The sequence below is a fragment of the Monodelphis domestica genome, chromosome 6 (assembly GCF_027887165.1).
Source record: "Monodelphis domestica isolate mMonDom1 chromosome 6, mMonDom1.pri, whole genome shotgun sequence".
In the NCBI taxonomy this organism is placed as follows: domain Eukaryota; kingdom Metazoa; phylum Chordata; class Mammalia; order Didelphimorphia; family Didelphidae; genus Monodelphis; species Monodelphis domestica.
This window is the reverse complement of record NC_077232.1, coordinates 4,743,034-4,763,741: the sequence shown is the minus strand read 5'-3', so window position 1 is coordinate 4,763,741 and position 20,708 is coordinate 4,743,034. Positions and strand designations below refer to the sequence as shown.

The 20,708-nt window shown below is 51.1% G+C and overlaps 1 protein-coding gene across 1 annotated transcript; it reads right to left on the bottom strand.

Annotated features, from left to right (window-relative positions):
* Positions 1-1,793: 1,793 nt before the first annotated feature.
* On the bottom strand, positions 1,794-19,442 carry MRGPRF (MAS related GPR family member F). Its single transcript, XM_056801181.1, has 3 exons — positions 18,188-19,442; positions 11,337-11,441; positions 1,794-4,644 (listed from the first exon to the last, which is right to left on the bottom strand). Exons 2-3 carry the CDS (start codon positions 11,382-11,384, stop codon positions 3,673-3,675), a joined length of 1,020 nt encoding a protein of 339 aa, XP_056657159.1. The 5' UTR covers positions 11,385-11,441; positions 18,188-19,442; the 3' UTR covers positions 1,794-3,672.
* Positions 19,443-20,708: the final 1,266 nt, after the last annotated feature.

Here is a 20,708-nt window from a genome sequence, read left to right as displayed (position 1 = left end):
AAACATAGCTGGGGGCCCAGAGCAGTAGAGAAGAGCCCCTCCCCAAGCCCCTTCAAGGTGCCCTAAGCCCCAGGGGGCTGAGAGCGAGCCCAAGCAGTCTTGTGGAATGAGTATCCGCCAGCTGAACTGCTCTGTGGACCTAGTAGGACCCTTGTCCCCGTCAGAACATAAACCCTTGAGGAGTAGGATGGCTCCCTTCTGTGCCAGTGCCTGCCTGGCAGACTGCCTGGCACGTGCTGGGGGCTTAATAAATGAGGGTGGAATTTATTTCCATTGAAAATGGAGAGAAGGCTAAGCAGGCAGAAATAGCCCCAGATGTGGTCCAGAGCAGGGAGGTCTCTGTCTCTCCACAAAGGCACAAAGTCAGCCCCGAGACAGGCACCCTCAGCACAAGCCATCTCCACCCCAACCAAGGTCTTCAGGTAGAATCTGTTGAGAGCTTTGACAGACAGGAAGTATTGGGGTCCATCCTGGGAAGGGGGAAGGGGCAGGGACAACCTTTGGAGGTGCCTTCAGGAGGAACTGAAGGGCCGCAGTGGGAGCCTGGACGGAATTTGGCTCAGTGGGTCCTGGTCCTGGATGTTCAGACTGGGAGGCAAAGCAGAGATGGGCAGGAACTCAATCCTGGGGAATGGGCAGTTCCAGTGTTCCTCCATCCAGATTCTCCCAAGGGATGGGATCCATTTGGGCTTCTTTGTAAATCCCACAGCCCCAGATCCTAGCTCCCCTATGGGAACTTTGTCCTTTCATCCTCTGGAAGAGGAAAGGAGGGGCAAGGTTCAATTTTAGGATGGGAAGTCCCTCTCTCCTTCCTCCCTTCCTCCCTCCCTCCTCCCTTCCTTCCCTCCCTCTCTCCTCCCTTCTTTCCTTCCCTCCCTCCCTTCTCCCTTCCTTCCTCCCTCCCTCCCTCCTTCCCTCCTTCCTTCCTCCCTCCCTCCCTCTCTCCCTCTCTCTCTCTTCCTTCCTTCCTTCCTTCTTCTCTCTCTTCTTCCCTCCTCCCTTCCTTCCTTCCTCCCTCCCTCCCTCCTTCCCTTCTTCCCTCCCTCCCTCCCTGTCTCCCTCTCTCTCTCTTTCTTTCTTCCTTCCTTCCTTCCTTCCTTCCTTCCTTCTCAGGTCTCTTGACTCCCCATCAAGCCCCTTCCCTCAAACCAGGCCTCAAACCATTCCTTCCTTCCTTCCTTCCTTCCTTCCTTCCTTCCTTCCTTCCTTCCTTCCTTCCTTCCTTCCTTCCTTCCTTCCTTCCTTCCTTCCTTCCTTCCTTCCTTCCTTCCTTCCTTCCTTCCTTCCTTCCTTCCTTCCTTCCTTCCTTCCTTCCTTCCTTCCTTCCTTCCTTCCTTCCCCCTTCCATCCCTTCCTCCCTTCCTCCCTCTCTCTCTTCCTTTCCTTCCCTCCTTCCTTCCCTCCTTCCTTCCTCTCTCTATTTCTTTCTGTTTGCCTTTCCTGCCACCAGATTCTGCTTGTTGGCTGTGAAATATCATTGTCTAGATATGTGGGAAGAGCCTTGAACCAGGGGTTAGGAAAGCCGAGCTGCAGCCATTGCTCTCCCAATAACTAGCTGTGAGACGAGGGGCTTCAGAGTCCTTCTTTCTATGACAACTTTGGATGAGACGACCTCTGATGGAGTCTGGGACCCTGGTGGGGCCCTCGGCACTCTGGAACACCACCCAGATGTGGAAAGTTGGGGCTCATTCGACTTCAGGGGACTGAAGGTAAAGCATTCCTCCTTCTCCTTGGCAGAGGGGTGGCGGACTACAGGTATGGAAAGCGGCATGCACTGGCAGACACGACCAATGTTTCGTTTGTTCGGCTTAACCATACTTTATTACAAAAGGAATGTGGGCCAGATGGGCTGTTCTTAGAAGTAACAACACTGTAGAAAATCAATCAAGCTTTTAAAAAAGTAAGTGGGCTTTGGGAAAAGTTGGGAGAGAGCTGGCCTCCGGCCTCCAGGAGAAGGGCCTGTGTGCAACAGAACTTCCTCGAGACCTTTCCAAACTGCCGTTAGCTGGGCACCAGCCATGACTAATGGGAAGAAATGGGCCGCTGGCTCGGTCCGTTGGGAAGTGTAGAAACTGAATGGAAACTGGCTCGAAACTGGAGTGCCTTGGGACTAGCTGGTTGAGGGCACTGGAGTGGGGCAGGTGTGGAGCCAGGGGGTCGCTACTCTTTATGGCTTGCTCCTGGGTGGCAGGCTCTGCCCCCTCACCCATCTCAGTGCCTGGGACGGTGGCCTCTCCCAGAGTTCCAGTCCCAAACAAGGAAAACATTCCTTTAATGAGGCTTATCCAACCCACAACTTTGGATCTGAAAAAAATAAACAATAAACCAAGTTGGTCTGCATAAGCAGAGGGGCAGCCTGGTTTGAGGGAAGGGGCTCGACAGGGAGTCAAGAGACCTGGGTTCAAATCCTGGATTTGCCTCAGGATAACTGTAACTGTGGGCCAGTGACTTCCCCTCTTTGACTGAAGTCTCCAATTCTGGGATGGAGGTTGACTTTAATGACCTCAAACACCCCTTATACCCTGATCTCTTGGGATCCTTAGTAGGAGGCTCCTTGGAGGGGGGAGTGGTGGAGGCTGAAAGGCCCCTTTACCCAAAAACCTCTGCTCTCCACTAACTTGTTTCCTGAAAAATCCCTTCTTTGGGTTAAGGTATGGCCAGCTCCCAGATCCCCTCTTTTGAAATGCAAATGAACGGAGGTGGGATTCAGAAAGACCAACAGATTGAACTGGTTGTCCATTTGCTTCCTTCATCTCTAAATGAGTGGCAGTCTGTCACTCCAGCCACTCGATGAGGGCTATTTGGAGGCTGTAGACCAGCCTTGCTGGACCCAGCAGAGGATGTCGTGACCTGAAGGATAGAGAAAGGCTTTTCAGCCCCCACCTGCCCAGCCTGGTCTGACATTTCCACTATCCTAAGCAGCAAAGGTGGGGCCGTTGTCTCCAGAAGGCTCTGGCTGCTACTGCTGCTGCCTCCCAGAGAGCCTGAAACAAATTAGATCCAACGAGCGAGCTGGCATTTAAGAGTCCTTCAACAGGGGGACTCTGGAGGGGAAGGACCAAGGAGGGCAGACCAAAGGCGAGCCAGTGAGTGGTGGGTGACAGCTGAGGATGAGAGCCAGGAGTGGTGAAGGGGAGGCTGTGGCACGAGGCTTGGGGCGGGCAGAAGAAGGCAAGGAGTGAGGGCTGCCTAGAGATACACTTCACCATGTTGAAAAGGACTGAGCTCCACTTGTAAGGAGGGGAGAGCTTATGTGAGACCTGAGGATGTGAGACCTTGAATCAGTCACTTGAGGAGACAGGCACCAGTTGGATGAGACAAGAAGAGCCCAAGATAGCTCCTGGAACTTCTGCAGAGCTGCCTTTCACTAGTCCCCTGCAATAGTGGACTACAAAGTCCTTGAAGGCAGGGGCTATGCTGTTTTTTGTCCTTGTATCCCCAGCTTGGAGTAGTGTCTGGTACTTAATAGATGTTGCATGAAGATTCTTTGAATGAATGAATGAATGTATGAGTGAATGAATGAATGAATGCAATCCCAGAGCCTCCTGCCAGAGAGGACTTGCCAGCCCCAGGGAGGAGAGGATGGGTCCGACAATGGTGCTGGGGGCACAGATGCAGCACATGCAAGGCCCAGGAACAGTTCTCCTGCCTGGGGGGCTGGCCCCCCACTTCTCAGGAGGTGGGTCCAGCGGGCTGCATCTCCATGGCGACGGTGTTGGGGGTGTCCCCGCCCTCCTTGAGCTCTGCCCCGTCTCGGAGGGCTCTCTGGAAAACCACTCGGAGGGGCTCCCAGAATCTCTGCTTCTCGTCTCTCCCCGCCAGGAAGTAGACGACAGGCTTGGCGCTGCAGTTCACACAGATGAACAGGTCTGTGATGTATTCGGGGAAGGGCGCCGGGATCTGGAAGACCCAAAAGAGGAACCAGTCAATGCTCAGGTAGATGGAAGAGACCAGGAAAACGGCCACGATGGACAGGATGACGTTGTTGAGCTTGGAGGACTGATGGCGGCGCGGCGCCCTGCACTCCGCCTTCACCACGAGGACCAGGCAAGCCAGGACCATCAGGGGCGCCAGGATGAAGAAGAGCAGGATGCCCAGGGTGATGTCCATGCGGGTGCAGTCCCCCGCCTTGGGGGTGATGTAGACGCAGAAGTAGGTGTGGACGGTAGTGAGCAGGAAGGCCAGAGCCCAGAGCAGGGCACACACCAGGGCCGAGGTGTGCTTGGGTCGCCGATAGCAGTACCAGGTGGGGAAGAGCACAGAGAGGCAACGCTCTATGCTCACAGCCGGCAGAAGGCTCACGCTGGTGAGGAAGGCGGCCAGGCTTAGGATCCTTGACACAAAGTGGACGTAGGTGGGAAAGGAGCCTGGAAAGGCCCCGGCCTGCAGGACGGAGAGCACCGCCTTGCAGAAAAGATAGCCAACGTCGGCCACGGCCATGTGCAGGAAGTAAATGGAGAAGGGGTTCCTCTTAATGGAGAAGCTGAAAAACCAGAGGACCACTCCGTTCCCCACCAGGCCACACAGGCAGTTGAGCAGAAAAATGTAACTCATGATAGCAGGGGGTGGGAGAGTCTCAATCTGGTCCATCGTCAAGAAGCCTCGACCATAGAGTTCTGGGGATTCGCTGACCCCTGAGCACACCTGTGGGCAGAGGAAGAGATGGGCATTAACCTGTGGCAGCTGCTGGCTCATGCCCCAAGTCCCCACCTCAGCTCTGGGACCTGTAGCGGTCTCCAGGTGTTGGTGAACCTGGTGAGAGACTTCAAAGGCAAACTTCTAAAGTGGAGGAAGGAATCTCTAAGTCACAAACACTTGGAGCAGGAAGGGACCCTCCTGAGTCTGAGAACTCCTTCCTTTCTAGAGTGTTTCCAACAAGTGGTCAGGCAGCCTGTTTGACCTTGGAACAGCTCTCAATGAGAGGAAGTTTTGTTATGTCAGACCTAAATTTGGGCTTTGTGTCATTGCCCCTACCCTCATGGTACCTGGTTGGGTGCTGTCAACACAGGAGAAGCTCAGAAAACACTGGCTCCACATTTGTTTTGACTGGAAGCCTCAGTGAAAAAGAGAGGTCTGAGGCAGGAGATGGCATAAGGTGGGGTTGGAGGAAGGCAATGGGGAATCTCTAAGGAAGTAACCCTTGAGGCATAGCTGTTCCATGAAGTGGGGCAAGAATGGCAGGCAAATAGTCTCTCCCCAAAAGGGGCCTCTTTTATTGTCGAGTCAGGAAGACTCAGGTTAAAAGCCCACCTCTGGCACTGGCTAGCTGTGGGGCCATGAGGTGGTCACTTAATGTCTTCCTCATCTGTCCAATGGAGATAATGGCAGCTTCTCTCTCGCAGGGCTGCCGTGAGACTTGAATGAGCTGCGGTAGATGAAGCATGTAGCAAACTTCATGCCATTATGGAATGGCAGTGAGGAGGGGGATGATGGAGGCTGGATAGACTCAGCCCTTCTTCCCAGAAGGAAGGGCATGTTGGCCAAAGGGGCCAGCTGCCCATGAGTTTGGGGCAGAGCTCCCAACAGGGAAAGACTTTTGTCAACACCTCCTGTTTATCCTTTCTGATCAAAGGCACCTGGGGGCTGCTCTCCCTGGAATCTGGCTCCATTTCTTCTAGGGAGTATAAAACAGTATTCCTCCTAATGTCCTGGGGCCATTTTGGATCAGCCTGCAGCCCTGGGCAGTTATTTTCCTGGGCGGTGGATCAGGTGATCAGCTAGTGGCAGCCAGTGGCTAGCGTACTAGTCCTGAAGTCAGGAAGAACTGAATTCAAATTCTGCCTCAGTAATTACTAGCTATGTGACACTAGGGAGATCACTTAACTTTTCTCTGCCTTGGTTTCCTCATCTGTAAAAGAAGGGGTCTCGGCTGCTCTAAATCTATGGATCCTTGTAAAGTTTTACTTCTCAGACTGAGAACAATAAAAAGACCTGGTGTTGGTCACGTATTTCATGTGTGAGCATAGCAGTGCCTAGGAGGGTGTGTGGGACCCAGAGCACATGCTACCTTTGGTGTTCCCCTTCCCTGGGGGGGGGGGATGAGTTGCCCTGGAGGCATGCCTGTGAGAGTGAGTGTCACCAGTGGTTTGGACATGATCAGTGAAGACATTGATGATCTTCAGTTGTCTCAGTGCTTTGAGATCCCAACTTGGGCGCTCGTGCCCTTCATACATCTATGCTGATGTAGCTTTGGCTCTGGTTTTCAGCTATCCACCCCCTTCCTATTTCTCTCTTAGTTGCCTGGTGGCAATCTCAGTGATCCAAAGCCAGCCTTAAATGGCCACATCGAGTCCTTTGAACCCACCCAGGACTCTACTAGGGAAGGGATATCAGAGAAGCAGGCGCCATCAGGGCAGATCCACCCCCTCTTCCTGGGCCCTCTCCTTGGGGAGATGAGCCTGGCTACCCTCTTTATATAGCTGGAAGTTCCATGTTCTTCCTTGAATTGACTATCCGACAGCTCTTACCATTGGACTACTCGTCCTTCTACCTAACCTTGGTGCAGCCGGCATAGAGCCCTACCTCAGTGGGTCTGATTAGCCTTTCCAGTATAAGAGAGGTTAGTAACTTCCACTCATTCAGGGTCAAAAAGGCTGTTGGTGTTTGATGCAAAGATCCCTGGACTTGCTGTCCAAAGGGTTGAGTACTATTGAGTAACTCTGTGCCTTGGACAAGACACTTCACATCTGCGACCCTCAGTTTCAGCATCTGAAGAATGGGGGTGATAATGCTTGTGTGGATCAAAGGAGACCATGACTATAAAGTGTCAGCTCTCATCGGAGAGGCAAGCACCAGATGGGGAGTCGGGAAGGTCTAGAGTTCAAAGCCAAGCTCTTCCACTGTGTGACTGGGCAAATCAACACATCTCTGACCCTCAGTTCTTCCATCTATAAAATGGGCATACCCCAAAGGACAAATACAAACTCTCCAGCTTGAGATCCTCTACAATTTCTTCCCACCTGGTTTCCCATCATTACATCTAACTACTCTGCAATTTGGCCTTAGAGTATGGCAGCCAAACTGGACTACTGCCTGTCTCCACACTTGCTGGCCCATTTCACACCTGTGTGCATTAGCACAGGCTGTGTCTAAGCCTGGACTCCCTTCCCTCCTCATCCCTGCCTCTCAGGGCCCAGGCATTTCTTCAAGGCTCAGCTTCTCCCGCCCTCAATCCCTCCTCCCTTGTATTGACCAATTAGTCTTGTTGTATCCCTGCCCTCTTTCTCCAGCAAGTCTGTTTCATTTTGTGTTTTGTATTTGGTGCAAGGGACAGAGCACTGGGCTTGGAGTCAGGAAAATATCTTCCTGAGTTCAGGTCTTGCCTCAGACTCTCACCAGCTGGGTGACCTCAGGCAAGACACTTCATCCTGTTTACCTCAGTTTCCTCATTTGTAAAATAAGCTGGAGAAGGAAATGGCAGACTGCTCCAGTATCTCTGCCAAGAAAATCCCCAAAGGATGGCCAACCTCTCCAGTACCTAGGACAGTGCCTGGGCTTATAAAAATGACGTTTGAACTTGGTTCTGCTTTGATGTAGATTGTAGGGGATTCCTAGCAAGAGTCTTCCTTCCCATTTCTGAGACTGAACACACTGTAAGGTTGTGGGGGGCCTCTGAGGATGAAATGATTTGCCCAGGGTCACTGAGATTAAAGTGTGAAAGTCAGGATGCTGGGCACAACTGGCAGTTCCTTCCTTGAGAGAAAGCACACACACACACACACACACACACACACACACACACACACACACAAGAGACAGACAGTGGCAGAGACAGAGGCAGAGAATGGCAGAGAAAGATAGAGAGACAGAGGTAGAAAGAGGGGGAGGGAGAGAGGGAGAGGCAAAGAGGAGGGGAGAAAGAAAGGGGAGAGAGACAGAGAGAGAGAGAGAGAGAGAGACAGAGAGAGAGAGAGACAGCGACAGAGAGAGACAGAGAATGGCAGAGAAAGATAGAGAGACAGAGGTAGAAAGAGGGGGAGGGAGAGAGGGAGAGGCAAAGAGGAGGGGAGAAAGAAAGGGGAGAGACACAGAGAGAGAGAGAGAGAGAGAGAGAGACAGAGAGAGAGAGAGACAGCGACAGAGAGAGACAGAGAATGGCAGAGAAAGATAGAGAGACAGAGGTAGAAAGAGGGGGAGGGAGAGAGGGAGAGGCAAAGAGGAGGGGAGAAAGAAAGGGGAGAGACACAGAGAGACAGAGACAGACAGAGAGAGACAGCGACAGAGAGAGACAGAGAATGGCAGAGAAAGAGAGACAGGTAGAAAGAGGGGGAGGGAGAGAGGGAGAGGCAAAGAGGAGGGGAGAAAGAAAGGGGAGAGACACAGAGAGACAGAGACAGACAGAGAGAGACAGCAACCGAGAGAGACAGAGAGACAGAGACAGAGAATGGCAGAGAAAGATAGAGAGACAGAGGTAGAGAGAGGGGGAGGGAGAGAGGGAGAGGGAAAGAGGAGGGGAGAAAGAAAGGGGAAAGAGACAGAGAGAGACAGAGACAGAGAGAGAGAGAGACAGCGACAGAGAGAGACAGAGAATGGCAGAGAAAGAGAGGCGGGTAGAAAGAGGGGCAGGGAGAGAGGGAGAGGGAAAGGGGAGGGGAGAAAGAAAGGGGAGAGAGACGGAGAGAGAGAGACAGACAGAGAGAGACAGCAACAGAGAGAGACAGAGAGACAGAGACAGAGAATGGCAGAGAAAGATAGAGAGACAGAGGTAGAGAGAGGGGGAGGGAGAGAGGGAGAGGCAAAGAGGAGGGGAGAAAGAAAGGGGAGAGAGACAGAGAGAGACAGAGACAGAGAGAGAGAGAGACAGCGACAGAGAGAGATAGAGAATGGCAGAGAAAGAGAGGCGGGTAGAAAGAGGGGCAGGGAGAGAGGGAGAGGGAAAGGGGAGGGGAGAAAGAAAGGGGAGAGAGACACAGAGAGAGAGAGGGTCTCAGGGAAGGCCTTTCGCTTTCCCCAGTTATCTCTGGGCTTTTAAAAGCTTTTCCCAACTCCATCCTCCAGGGCCGGTGACGGATGGGGCCAGCCCACCGTCCTCAAAGCCCGCCTCTATCTAAGGCACTCTCTGGTCCGGGTCCAGCTCTGTCGTCCTGCCCCAGCGCCCCGCTCTTTGCGGACAGCGAGCATGGCTGCGCTCGCGCCCTGGGATGACCTCTTCTCCTTCCTCCCAGAGCACTCCGGAAGCGCGTGGGGTGGGTGAGGCCCCGAGTCCCGGGTCCGACTGCTGCAGCTGAGGGACTTCCTCTCCGCAGCCCTTTGCTTGCTGCTCTGCGGATTCAGGGGAGGGATGGGGGTCCTCGGCTGCCAGAGGGAGGTCTGCAGACGTCTTTGGACAGGGCTGACGTGAGGACCGTCTTAATGGGCCCCACAGCGCTGTTCCCGCGCGTTTTCCTCTTTCTCGCCAGGGTGGGACGAGCGGCGAGTGGCCAAAGGACGAGAAAACGTCGTTCTGAGAAGAGAAACTCCAAACCGCTAAGAGGGGAGAAACACACACGGAAACAGCTCCGAGGCTTCGCGCATCCCGGGGTGTCACCAAAAGTGATACACAAAACCGGGCAAAGATGAGGGTAACTGGAAAGAGCCAGTGTTGGAGGGCCCGAGGAGACCAGACACAGCGGCCGCCGCGGCCATCCCTTCTGAACAGGACGTGAATTAAGGGGAAGTGACAGAGCTGAGCATTTTGGGAATGTGAATGGAAAGGGAGGGGAATATGCACTTATACAGCACCTACTGTGTACCAGGCACTGGGCTAAGTACTGTACAAATATTACCTCATTTGATCTTCTCAATAACCTTGGGAGTTAAGTGCTATTATTATTTCTATTTTACAGCTGAGGAAACTGAGGCAAATAGTCGTAAAGCCCAGAATCTCACAGCCAGAAATGTCTCAAGCCAAATTTGAACTTGGCTGGGTTTTCCTAACTCCAGGCTCTGTGTTTTATCACTGTGCCATCCTGCCACCTAGCTGTAATATATACATATAATATACATGTACACACAGATATATACATATGTGCATGTTTGTATATACAGATATGTGGCTAGGTCGCTTAGTGGATAGAGCTCCAGGCTTGAAGTCAGGGAGATTCATGTTCCAGAGTTCAAATTCAACCTCCAGATACTTAACTGTATTTGCCTCAGTTTCCTCATCTATCAAATGAGTTGGAGAAGGAAATGGTCAACACTTCCAGGATTTCTGCCAAGAACCCCCCCCCCAAGTGGGGCCACAACTGAAAATGATTAAATAACAACATCATACATAGACATGTAAATACATACACAATACATATATAAATACACACATGCATTTCTATGTACATATAATACACACATATGTGTGTGTTACAAATGTGAGGAATTCAGAGAAACATGGGAAGACAAATGAATGGATGGAGTGAAGACAGAGCCACCATGCTGTAAGCAAGTGCCCTGTTGAAGTGCAGAAAGTTGACTTCTGGGACCTGGGAAGGAGACCCCTCCAGGATCCCTTCTTTGGGCAGGGAGGTGAGGACCAGGATCCACTACAACATGTACTTACCGTGTCTTCTGTTCACATATGACCTCACTGGGGATTTCCTTGGCAGAGATACTGGAGTGGTTCGCCATTTCCTTCTCCAGCTCATTTGACAGATGAGGAAACTGAGGCAAATAGGATGAAGGGACTTGACCAGGGTCACCCAGCTTAGTAAGTGCCTGAGGATGGGTTTGCACTCAAGAAGATGAGTCTCCTTGACTCCACCTCTAACCACTGGTGCTCTAACCATTGTGCAACTTGGCTAAAGCAATATGCTCCCAAGTACACCTTACTTGACAGCTGAAACTAGCAGGGGCATCACATACTACCTTTTTCAACCCCTTTATTTAGCAGGGAAGAATTGGTTCTGAGCAAGGATGTCAAAGGAGCCCGCATCTAGCATGGGAGGGGCCTGGATCTCCATCAAATCCTTCATTTCAGAGGGGAGGAAACTGAAGCCCAAAGAGGAATAGTGACTTGTAAGCACTGCAAAGGAGGCTTTAACCCAGATTTTCCAACTTTCAGAAACCAAGATCTAGAGAAGTGCAATGACTTGGCTTACGTCACCCAGTAGTTTGGGTCAGAATCCAAATCTGGCCCCAAGACCTCCCCTTCAGGGATGAGGTCTTTCCACTGAACCATTCTGCCTCCTTCCCAAGTTCAAGCAGCAAGTCCATGGCCTGCCAGGTTAAAACATCAAACAGCCAGACAGGGAGATGCCTTTGGCATCATGTCCCACCAGCCCCCTGGACAGGGCCTGAGACCAGGCACTGTTCAGGTCAGGCGCCCTTCCCAGCAGACCCGGCGGCTGCTCTGTCCTAGCACTTGCCTTATTCCTGTTCTGGGCATGGATCTCCCATGAGCAATTCCCGGCCATCTCTGGGGAGTGGGTGGCCACTGGTGGGCAGACACTTCACCGCTGACACGCTGGCACCTGTCAATCAAGGAAAGAAAGAGCCGCATCGCGAGTTTTAATTGGGGGCGAAAGGATTGTCCACTGCCAGCAACTGTCCAAACCGTCCAGTAAGCATCCAGTAAGCACCTTCTGGATACAAGATGCTGGAAGTGGGCAAGGAAAAAACCAAGTCCTGTCCTCCAGGAGCTTCCACTCTCCTGGGGAGACACAGCTAAACACCAGGAAATGCATGGTATTGGGAGGAAGGAGGGTGGGAGCTGCCAGGGGAGCGGGAGAGGCTTGCTGGAGGGGAGGCTTCATGGAGCCGAGACCGCAGTGAAACGAGGGCGCTCTTCCTTACTGCCCAAATTGTCCTTGTTTCCCAGGCTCCAAGTGTGGGGTCATTCACTGCATTTCTGGTCTCAGCTCCTCTCTCTGTCTCTCTGTCTCTGCTTCTCTCTGTGTCTGTCTCTGCCTTTTTCTGTCTCTGTCTGTCTGTCTGTCTTTGTCTTTGTCTCTGTCTCTGCCTCTCTCTGTTTCTGTCTCTTTCTCTTGTCTCTGTCTCTGTCTCCTTCTCTGTCCCTGTCTCTCTTTTTCTCTTTCTGTCTCTGTCTCTCTTTTTCTCTGTCTACCTCTCTTTCTATCTGTCTGTGTCTCTCTGTCTCTCTCTGAATCTCTCTCTTTCTGCCTCTCTCTGTGTTTCTGCCTTTCTCTGTGTCTCTGTGTCTCTCTTTCTCTTGTCTCTCTCTCTCTCTCCCTGTCTCTCTGTCTTTCTCTATCTCTGTCTCTCTTTCTCTGTCTGTCTGTCTGTCTGTCTGTCTCTGCCTCTTTCACTTCCTCTCCCCGTCCATCTAATCTGTGGCCAGATCTTGTCAGACATCTCGAGTATTCTTAGCTTCTCTTTCTAGGCAAAGGCACCACCTTGGTGATGGCACTCCCTCCTCCTTGCTGGCTCTTCGGAGGGGTTGGCTGGTCTCCCGGCCACAAGTCTCTTCTTACTCCAGAAAATCCTCCATTTGGGTGTCAGAATGCCCTTACTAAAGCCTAGCTCTCAGCCAGCCTCCCCTGTCTGCTCAGGGATCTTCAGAGGTGCCTTATTCCCCCAGGATCATTTGGCATTTCTAGCCCTTCCATGCCTGGCCCCTCCTGATCTTTCTAGACTGCTTGTTCCTGGAATGAAACCTTCCAATTCCTGACTCCAAGTATTTGTCCTGGTAGTCCCTTGTGCTAGGAGTACCCTCCCTCCTCAGCTCTCCCTGGCTTCCTTTAAGACTCAGACACTTCCTAGATGTGTGACCCTGGGCAAGTCACTTAATCTCCTTTGTGCAGCTCTTACCACACCTGCCTTGGAACCAATACTTACTTAGTATTGATTCTAAGACATAAGGTAAACATTTTTTCTTAAATACCCTGGGGGCAGCTGGGTAGCTCATCAGATTGAGAGTCAGGTCTGGAGATGGGAGGTCCTGGGTTCAAATCTGACCTCAGACACTTCCTAGCTGTATGCTCTTGGGCAAGTCCCTTAACCCCCATGGCCCAGCCCTTACCGCTCTCCTGCCTTCTGTGAAAGGCCTTTGAGGCTCTCCCTTGCTGTTCAGCGCCTGCTCTCTGAGATCTCCTTCGGCTTGTCTGTATATAATTGTTGGTACCTCGTCCCCCCCCCCATTAGACTGGGAGCTCCCTGAGGGCAAGAGCCTTTATCCACCGCCCTCGGCACAATGCCTGGTGAACAGTAGGTGCCTAATCAATGCTCATTTTCCAGCTGACTCCCTGTGCCCAGTGCCATGTGGCTGGGAAGAGCTGGACAGCGCCTCCAAGCCCAGCATCTCCTTTGCCAGAGGAAGTGGCTGAAGTCCAGAGACAGGAAGCCCCTGGCCCAAGGACACACAGCTTTGAGGCTGGCCCTGGAGCTCTTCCCGTCAGCCTCCTGTCCTGGTTCAGCCTGTTCTGGGCAACAGCTGGGCCCCCCCACCGGGTGCAGGCTCCTCCACTCCTCCTCTCCAGGAGACTCCAGCTCATGCCGTCTCCATGAGAGATGCCACATCACATCTTCCATGACCTCAGTCCCACACACTCCCCGCTGGAGCTTCTCTGGCTCTCCCCATGGCCTGTCCCTCCCGTTCTCGATTATCTGCTCAGCCTTGTTGGATCTGGGGCGTCTGGTGGGCAGGGCCAGGGCAGCAGGGGCTTGTCTTAGTCACTCCACAATCGCCCCCTTTCCTCCCTCCCCTGGCCTGCTTCCCTTTGCCTCCGGGGGACGTGCCATAAGAGGATGCCTAGAGTGACAGCAGCTCAGGTCAGGAGAGCTGAGCTCCTGCTCCCACTCTTTGCCTGCCTGCCTGTTTGACTCAGTTTCCCCCCTCAGTCTCCTTTCAGAGCTAGCGTTCTGATGACCTGATTTTTCTGCTCTGCTTTCATCTTGGTGCTTTTCCTCCCTCTTGGCTCACTTTCATTCCTTTCCTCCTATGTTGGGGCGGCCAGGTGGCTCAGTGGGCAGAGAGCCAGGAGCAGAGATAGGATGTCCTGGGTTCAAATCTGACCTCAGACACTTCCTAGCTGTGTGACCTTGGACAAGTCACTTACCCCATTGCCCAGCTCTTACTGGTCTTCCGTAGTGGAACTGATACACAGTATTGATTCTAAGATAAGCCTCATCAGTACTAAGATCAATTAAGGGAAAGACTGTCGATGGCCTGAATCCCTCTCGTGCTTCCTCACTGGAGTGTGGGGTTCCCTGAATGGGGAGCCCAAAGAGGCCCTTAGGAGGGCCACACTGGGCACACATGGGCATTCGGGGGTGGGTGTGCTCTATGTGGGCATGTGTAAGTGGGCTCAGGTGTGCCAGTCAGACAGACAACAAACACTGATCAGGCACGATCCCAGGCACTCCAGGGATATAAATGAAGGCAGTCAAGGGTGGCTGGGCACCACAGTGGATAGAACGCCAGGCCTGGATCAGTTTTTTTTTAAACCCTTGTCTTCTATCTCAGAATGGTACATATTGGTTCTAAGACAGAAGAGCAATGAGGGCTAGACTTATCCAGGGTCCCCCAGCTAAGAAGTGTCCGAGGGTCAGATTTGAACCCAGGACCTCCCGTCTCCAGATCTGGCTTACAATCCTCTGAGCTACCTAGCTGCTCCCCTGAATTCAAATCTAATCCCTGGACTCTGCTCTGAAATGGAGGTTTTGGAGTTCATGGCTCTGCCCCCAGAGGGTGCTAAGGAGCCGGGAGTGGGTACGGGTACCCACAAGCACTTACTGAACTCCTCCTGAGACCCAGACCCTGTATTCTGAGCCAGGGATGCAAAGACAAAAAAATCCAACAGCCCCCGGCCTCAAAGAGCCGATAGTCTTCTCTGGGTCAGACTACAAAATCTCCCACAAACATAGGCAGTGACAGCAGCAAAGGAGTGATACAGCCGATACACAGAGATGTGTGAGCCAACAGAGAGCCTGAGCATCTCGGTACTGTGTCTGCTCTGACCTTATTTCCCATGGCTCGCCAGTACGTGCCTCTGCTCTTGTCGGGACAGCCTCACAGATCAGCCCAGTCCTTGGCACTTCTTCCTTTTCTCTGCCTCTCCTTTTTTCTGTTGGCCCCCAATCCTGCTTATTCCTCCAGGAAGCCTTCCCTGACTACAAACCCTCTGGGATTTTCTTCTGGTCAGTGCTGACTGTTATTGCTGCATAGAACTCCTAATTGTCATCTCTTCATGGGTGTTAACCTTCCCTTTCCCATTAGGCTTCACAGCCTGGGGAGGCAGAGGTTCTGCCTCATTCTCCCCCCTCCTCCCTACAGTGTCTAGCATGTGCTAGGAGCTCCAATGGACGTGTACCCTGATGGGTTATTGGGTTTCTGTGTGCATGTCTTTACCCGCTGCCTGGCAGGGACTTCTTGGGTTGGCGCCAAACATGGGCAGAGAACATGTTGGTCAGAGCCCAGTGCCAAGTCCCCAGGCAAGCCAGAGCTGGAACGGCTAATTAAAGCATATTGTTGGGATGCCCATCAATGGGAACATGACTGTGATGGAATACTATTGTGCTGTGCTGTAAGAACCACAAGAGGGTCACATTCAGAAAAACCTGGGAAGACTTCCATGAACTGATGCACAGTGAAGTGGCAGCACCAGGACAACGTGGCGCCCAGGCGCAGCCGGACTGTACAAAGATTAACTGCCTACGATTTGGCCATCCTCAGGGACGTGGAGACCCAACAGAATGCTGATGGGTTCCTGATGACAAATGCTCTCTGCCTCAGAGAAACAACTGAAGTCTGACTGCAGATGGAAGCCTGGCTTTTAAGCTTTCTCTATTATTGTTATTTTATCCAAAGAGATTTTATTTCCCCAATTACATCTAATAACGATTTCCAACAGTACAAGACCCTAATTGTCTCCTTCCCTCTCCCCTCTTGGAGATGGTGAGCAGTTTGATCTGATTAGACATGGATTATCATGCACAACAGACTTCCACATTGGTCATTGCGGAATTTCTTTATTTTCCTTGATCTTTTGGTCTGCGTTTTTTTTTTTCAGCATGGCTAATGTGGAAATGTTTTGTATGATTGCTCAAATTGTTTGCCTGCTCAAGAAGCAGGGAGGGAGGAGAGCAAGAGGGAGAATTGGGAACGGAACATCTTTTTTAATTGATTGTTAACATTTTTGTTTGCATGTAATTGGGGAAAATAAAACTACAAGTACAAAAAGCACATTGTCAGGGACTCAGCTGTGCATACACATGTGCCAGTCCTGGGGCAGGTGGAGTAGAGAACTCACAGACATGAGAGGCTATCAGGGATGGGAAGGATGTGGCTACAAGCAGGAGGACAGAAGGAAACCAAGACTATGGCTCCATCTCCATACACTTGGTCTAATCAGAAGCAGGAGCCTGGAGCTCTGGTTCTGGTTTTGTGCCAGCTTGGTAAGCCACTGAGGATTCTGGGATCATAGACCTAGAGGTGGAAGAAACTTCAGAGCTCAATGAATCCAACCCCCTTCACTTTGCAGATGAGGAAACTGAGTCCCATAGAGGTTAAATGGTTTACCTTGGGCCATACAGGGAGTAAGTGGTAGAGCAGGGATTTGGCCTTGGGGCATCTGCCTATTGCAGGTCCCCTCAGTTTCCTCATCTGTAAAATTGGAGGGGTTAAGCTAGGGGGCCTCTTTCTTGCTCTAAAGCTATGATAATGTTTGAAATTTCTAGAGGATTATAAAGTTGCAGCACACTTTACCTCCCTTGTAGGTGTCATTTGAGCTCCTGACCATCTGTGATAAGCATGACAGGTATTAGTAAGCTTATTTCACCGACAAAGAGAAAAAGACACAAATGGAGTGACTTGTCCAGGGTCACACAATCAGTAAGGATCAGAAGTGACACTCATTCTCACAAGTTCCTAGTTCAACACCTTGACTGTGTGTGTCCAGCAACCCCTCCCCTGCTCTGTGGGTTGATGATTCAAACCCTGTCTCTAACTTGTCCTGGGCAAATCATTTTCACCCCAGCAAGTCTCAGTTTCCTCTTCTATAAAATGAGGATAATAACACTCAGACTATATACAATATAAGGCTATTGAGAGAAAAGTGCCCCACAGACCTTAGAGAAGTGGTTGTTCCTTTTCTGGGGAATGTAGATTTTGCTCCTGATCTGTGTCTGCTATCAAGGAAATCGCTCATGCTCTTTTTTTCTCTGCTCCTCCCATTCCTAATATTTAATATTTAGAGACTTTCCAGAAAGCCCATCCTTGGTCATGGGGACCCAGAGGCACAAGTCTGGGATGGGGCATGAGGGATTCAAGGAATCAGAGATTGACTTTCAGCTGGTGCTCAGATGGCACTGGGGACAGATGGGCTATTTGGCACCAACTCTGCCTGAGTATTTTTCTTGCAAAAACTTCTAGAATAAGGAAGATCACAGAGCCTGTGCATGGATGGAAAGATGGAGGCAGGGTCAAGTTAGCTAGTGTTCATGAAATATATTCTATGTGCCAGACACATGCTGGGGATAAAAGGCAAGGCAAAAAACCAGAGAAAGTAGGATGGGGTTCCATGGGGCTAGCCAGAGAGGAAGAAGTAGAGCCTTGTGGTGTAAAAGCGGGGATGAGACAGAGACAGAGACACAGAGAAGAGAGAAAGAGAGAAAGGGGAGAGCCAGAGACAGAGAGAGGAAGGTGGAGGGGGGAGAGAGAGAAAGAGAAAGGAGAGAGAGAGAGAGAGAGAGAGAGAGAGAGAGAGAGAGAGAGAGAGAGAGAGAGAGAGAGAGAGAGAGAGAGAACTAGAAATAGAGACAGAGATATATAGAGACAGATAAGACAGATTAAAAACACAGGAAAGAAGAATGGAGAAAGATAATGAAAAGAGAGGAGAGAGACAGAAAGAGAAGAAAGAATGAGAGATGGAGGCAGTCAGGGAAGCAGAGGGTTAAACAGAGTGGGAGAGTTAACTAAAGGATCCAAAGAACGGATGGAAGTTTCAGGATTAAAACTGGGGAAAGCTGAATGTTGCAAATAAAATTCTGTCTGTCTGGCCCCGGGAGATAGAAAGTGCCTTCAGGACCCTGCCCTTCCCGACAGACCCTTTGAGAGAGTAGGGAGTGGCCGCGTCCCAAGGCTGAGGGTCCAGAGCCCTTTGGAGAGGTGTGTCCCCAGGAGGGGCTGCCCTTCTCTCTTCTCCTGGGCCATTTTCCCAGATTATCTCCCCTTCTCTAGTCAAGGAGCCCCAGCAGTGGGTATGCCGCATTTTCTGCTGCCCACAGCCCACGCCCTGAGGAAAAGCAGCCTTTTACTTACAGTTGGGGGAGCTGCTTGGAGATCCTCCGCGAAGGGATGGCGAGGAGCCTTCCTTGGAGAGGAGAGCCTGGGGTATGTCTCCTACTGCCCGAGACTCTATTCTCAGTGCCTTCCTCCAGAAGCAGACAGACTCATGAGCACACTAAACAAAGGGGAGCACACCAGTTTTGATGGGAGGGAGCTGGCTGGACCAACAGCCACCCTGGAGCTGAATTTCCACACGCCCTGGGACCTGCAGCGAGCTTCCCTGAGAGGAGGAGAGTGATGACACTTGGGAGAGGAATGCCTGGGCACAAGAGGAGCCAGCAGCCCCCCAGGGAAGCAGGAGATCGGGCTCTCCCTCCAGCTCCTGACGTCACACTGGCATTCACAGAGGACTTGCTAGCTCTTCTTCCCATCCCGGGGCAAAGCAGAGCTCCCAGTGGCCACAGGCAGGTCGGGCTAACTGAGGGAGTAGAAGGGCCACTCTGTCCCATTTGGCTTCAAATGGAAAGCCAGTTGGCCAGGACCCAGCTCTACTACAAGGATCAAGGAAACTGTTTCCTAAAATATTATTCTTAGCATGTCACTCCCTTGCTCAATAAACCCCAATGACTGCCTATTACCTCTAGGGTTAGTTTGGTATTTAAAACCTTTACAATGGGGCTCCAGTCTTCTAGTGTATTATTTTTCCTTCACACACTTCACTGTCCAGTCAAACTCTCCTGCATTCTGATCCTTTCACATGACACTTCCATCTCATGCTTTGGTACTAGCTGCCCTTCTGGAATGTAGTCCATCCTCGCATCCATCTCTTAGAATCCCAAGTCTCCTTCAAAGCTCAGCTCAAGGACCACCTCCTACATGAAGTCTCTCCTGATTGCATCCCCTCTCCAAAGGACCTTGTATTACTCGTGTGTGCTATTTAGGTTATTTTCCTGACACTATCACTTTTTTTAAAATGCCTGGTACAGTGCCTGAGACAGTAAGAATAGTAATTAATAGCTTATGTTTCTGTTTTACCTTAAGATTTGTGAAGTATCTTATATATATATGTTAACTCAGTGAACAACTCTGGTTGTGCTATTATTAGCTCTACTTTACAGATGAGGAAACTGAGGCAGCCAGCTGTTAAAGTGATTTTTAAGGTCACAGCCAGTAAGTATCTGAGGTATGATTTGAACTAAAGCCTTCCTGAGTCCAAGTCCCACCCTCTATTTGCTGCTATAAAGTAGGGGTTTAATAAATGCACATTGGTTGACTAGATCATAGAGTTCGAACTGGAAAGGAACTTAGAAGCTAAGTTGTCTATTTTACATGCAACTAGGTGGTGCAGTGGCTAGAGCATCCAGCTTGTAATCAGAAAGACTCATCTTCCTGAGTTCAAATCCAGCCTTAAGCACTTACTAAGCTGGGTGATCCTGGGCAAGTCATGCCACCCTTCTTGCCTCAGTTTCTTCTTCTATAAAATGAACTGGAAAAGGAAATGGCAGACCACTCCAGAATGTCTGCCAAGAAAACCTCAAATGGGGTCATGGAGAGTTGGACATGACTGAACAACAAAAAAAGTCTATTTTACAGATAATAAAATTGTGGCACAGAGAGAGGAAGGGACTCGCCCAACTGGGAAGTGAAAAGACTGAATTAGAATCCATGAAGTGAGGTTGTCCAGATAAACAAAATAGACAGAGCCTTATAGACAGCAGGTACTGAATAGATGCTTGTTGAATAAAACTGAACACGGAATCTAGCAAGATGATTTACTCTAACCCCCTCATTTTACACCGAAAGAAACTGAGGCCCCCTAGAATGGGGAAGGGACTTGACACAGCTAGTAACAGAGTCTAGGAGTCTGCATTTCTAGCCCCAGAGCTCCTTCTACTGTGTGCTACTCCATCTCCTAAATTGAGTTGTAGGGCTGCTCTCTTCCTCCCTCCCTCTCCCTCTCTCTCTCTCCTTTTCTCCCCCATCTCTCTCTCCCTTTCTCCCCCCTCTCTCTCTTTCTCTCCCCCCATCTCTGTCTCTGTCTCTGTTTCTCTGTCTCTGTCTCTCTCCCCCATATCTTTCTCTCTGTCTGCCTGTCTCTGTCTCTCTCCTTTTCTCTCCCCCTCTTTCCTTCCCTCCTCTATCTCTGACTCTGCCCCCTCTCTTATGCTAGGGACAGTTTCCCCTACTGGCCTCAGAGAAGGGGGCCACAGATTCACATCCTCCTCTCTCTTTCATTCTCCCTTCTTCCATTTTCCTCCTGCTGCTCTGGTTTCCCAAAAGGAGGTAAGTTGTTCCCATGCTGGCCAGGGCCCTTGGGATCTAAGGAAAGACCCAGGAATTCCCCCTTCTGGGGCCCTAATAACAGTCACATGGCCCACTGGAAAATCTAAGGAAAAACAAGAAGTTGGCTGCGATTGGGAATGCTGAGCTCACCAGCTGATGAATCAGCCTTTCCCCCACCAGAGAGCTATCCAGGGAGAGTTGGAACTGGGAGGAGAAGGATCAGAGAAAGTCCTGGGAGAAGGGGGGCAGAATGAGGAGTGGAGGGGGACTC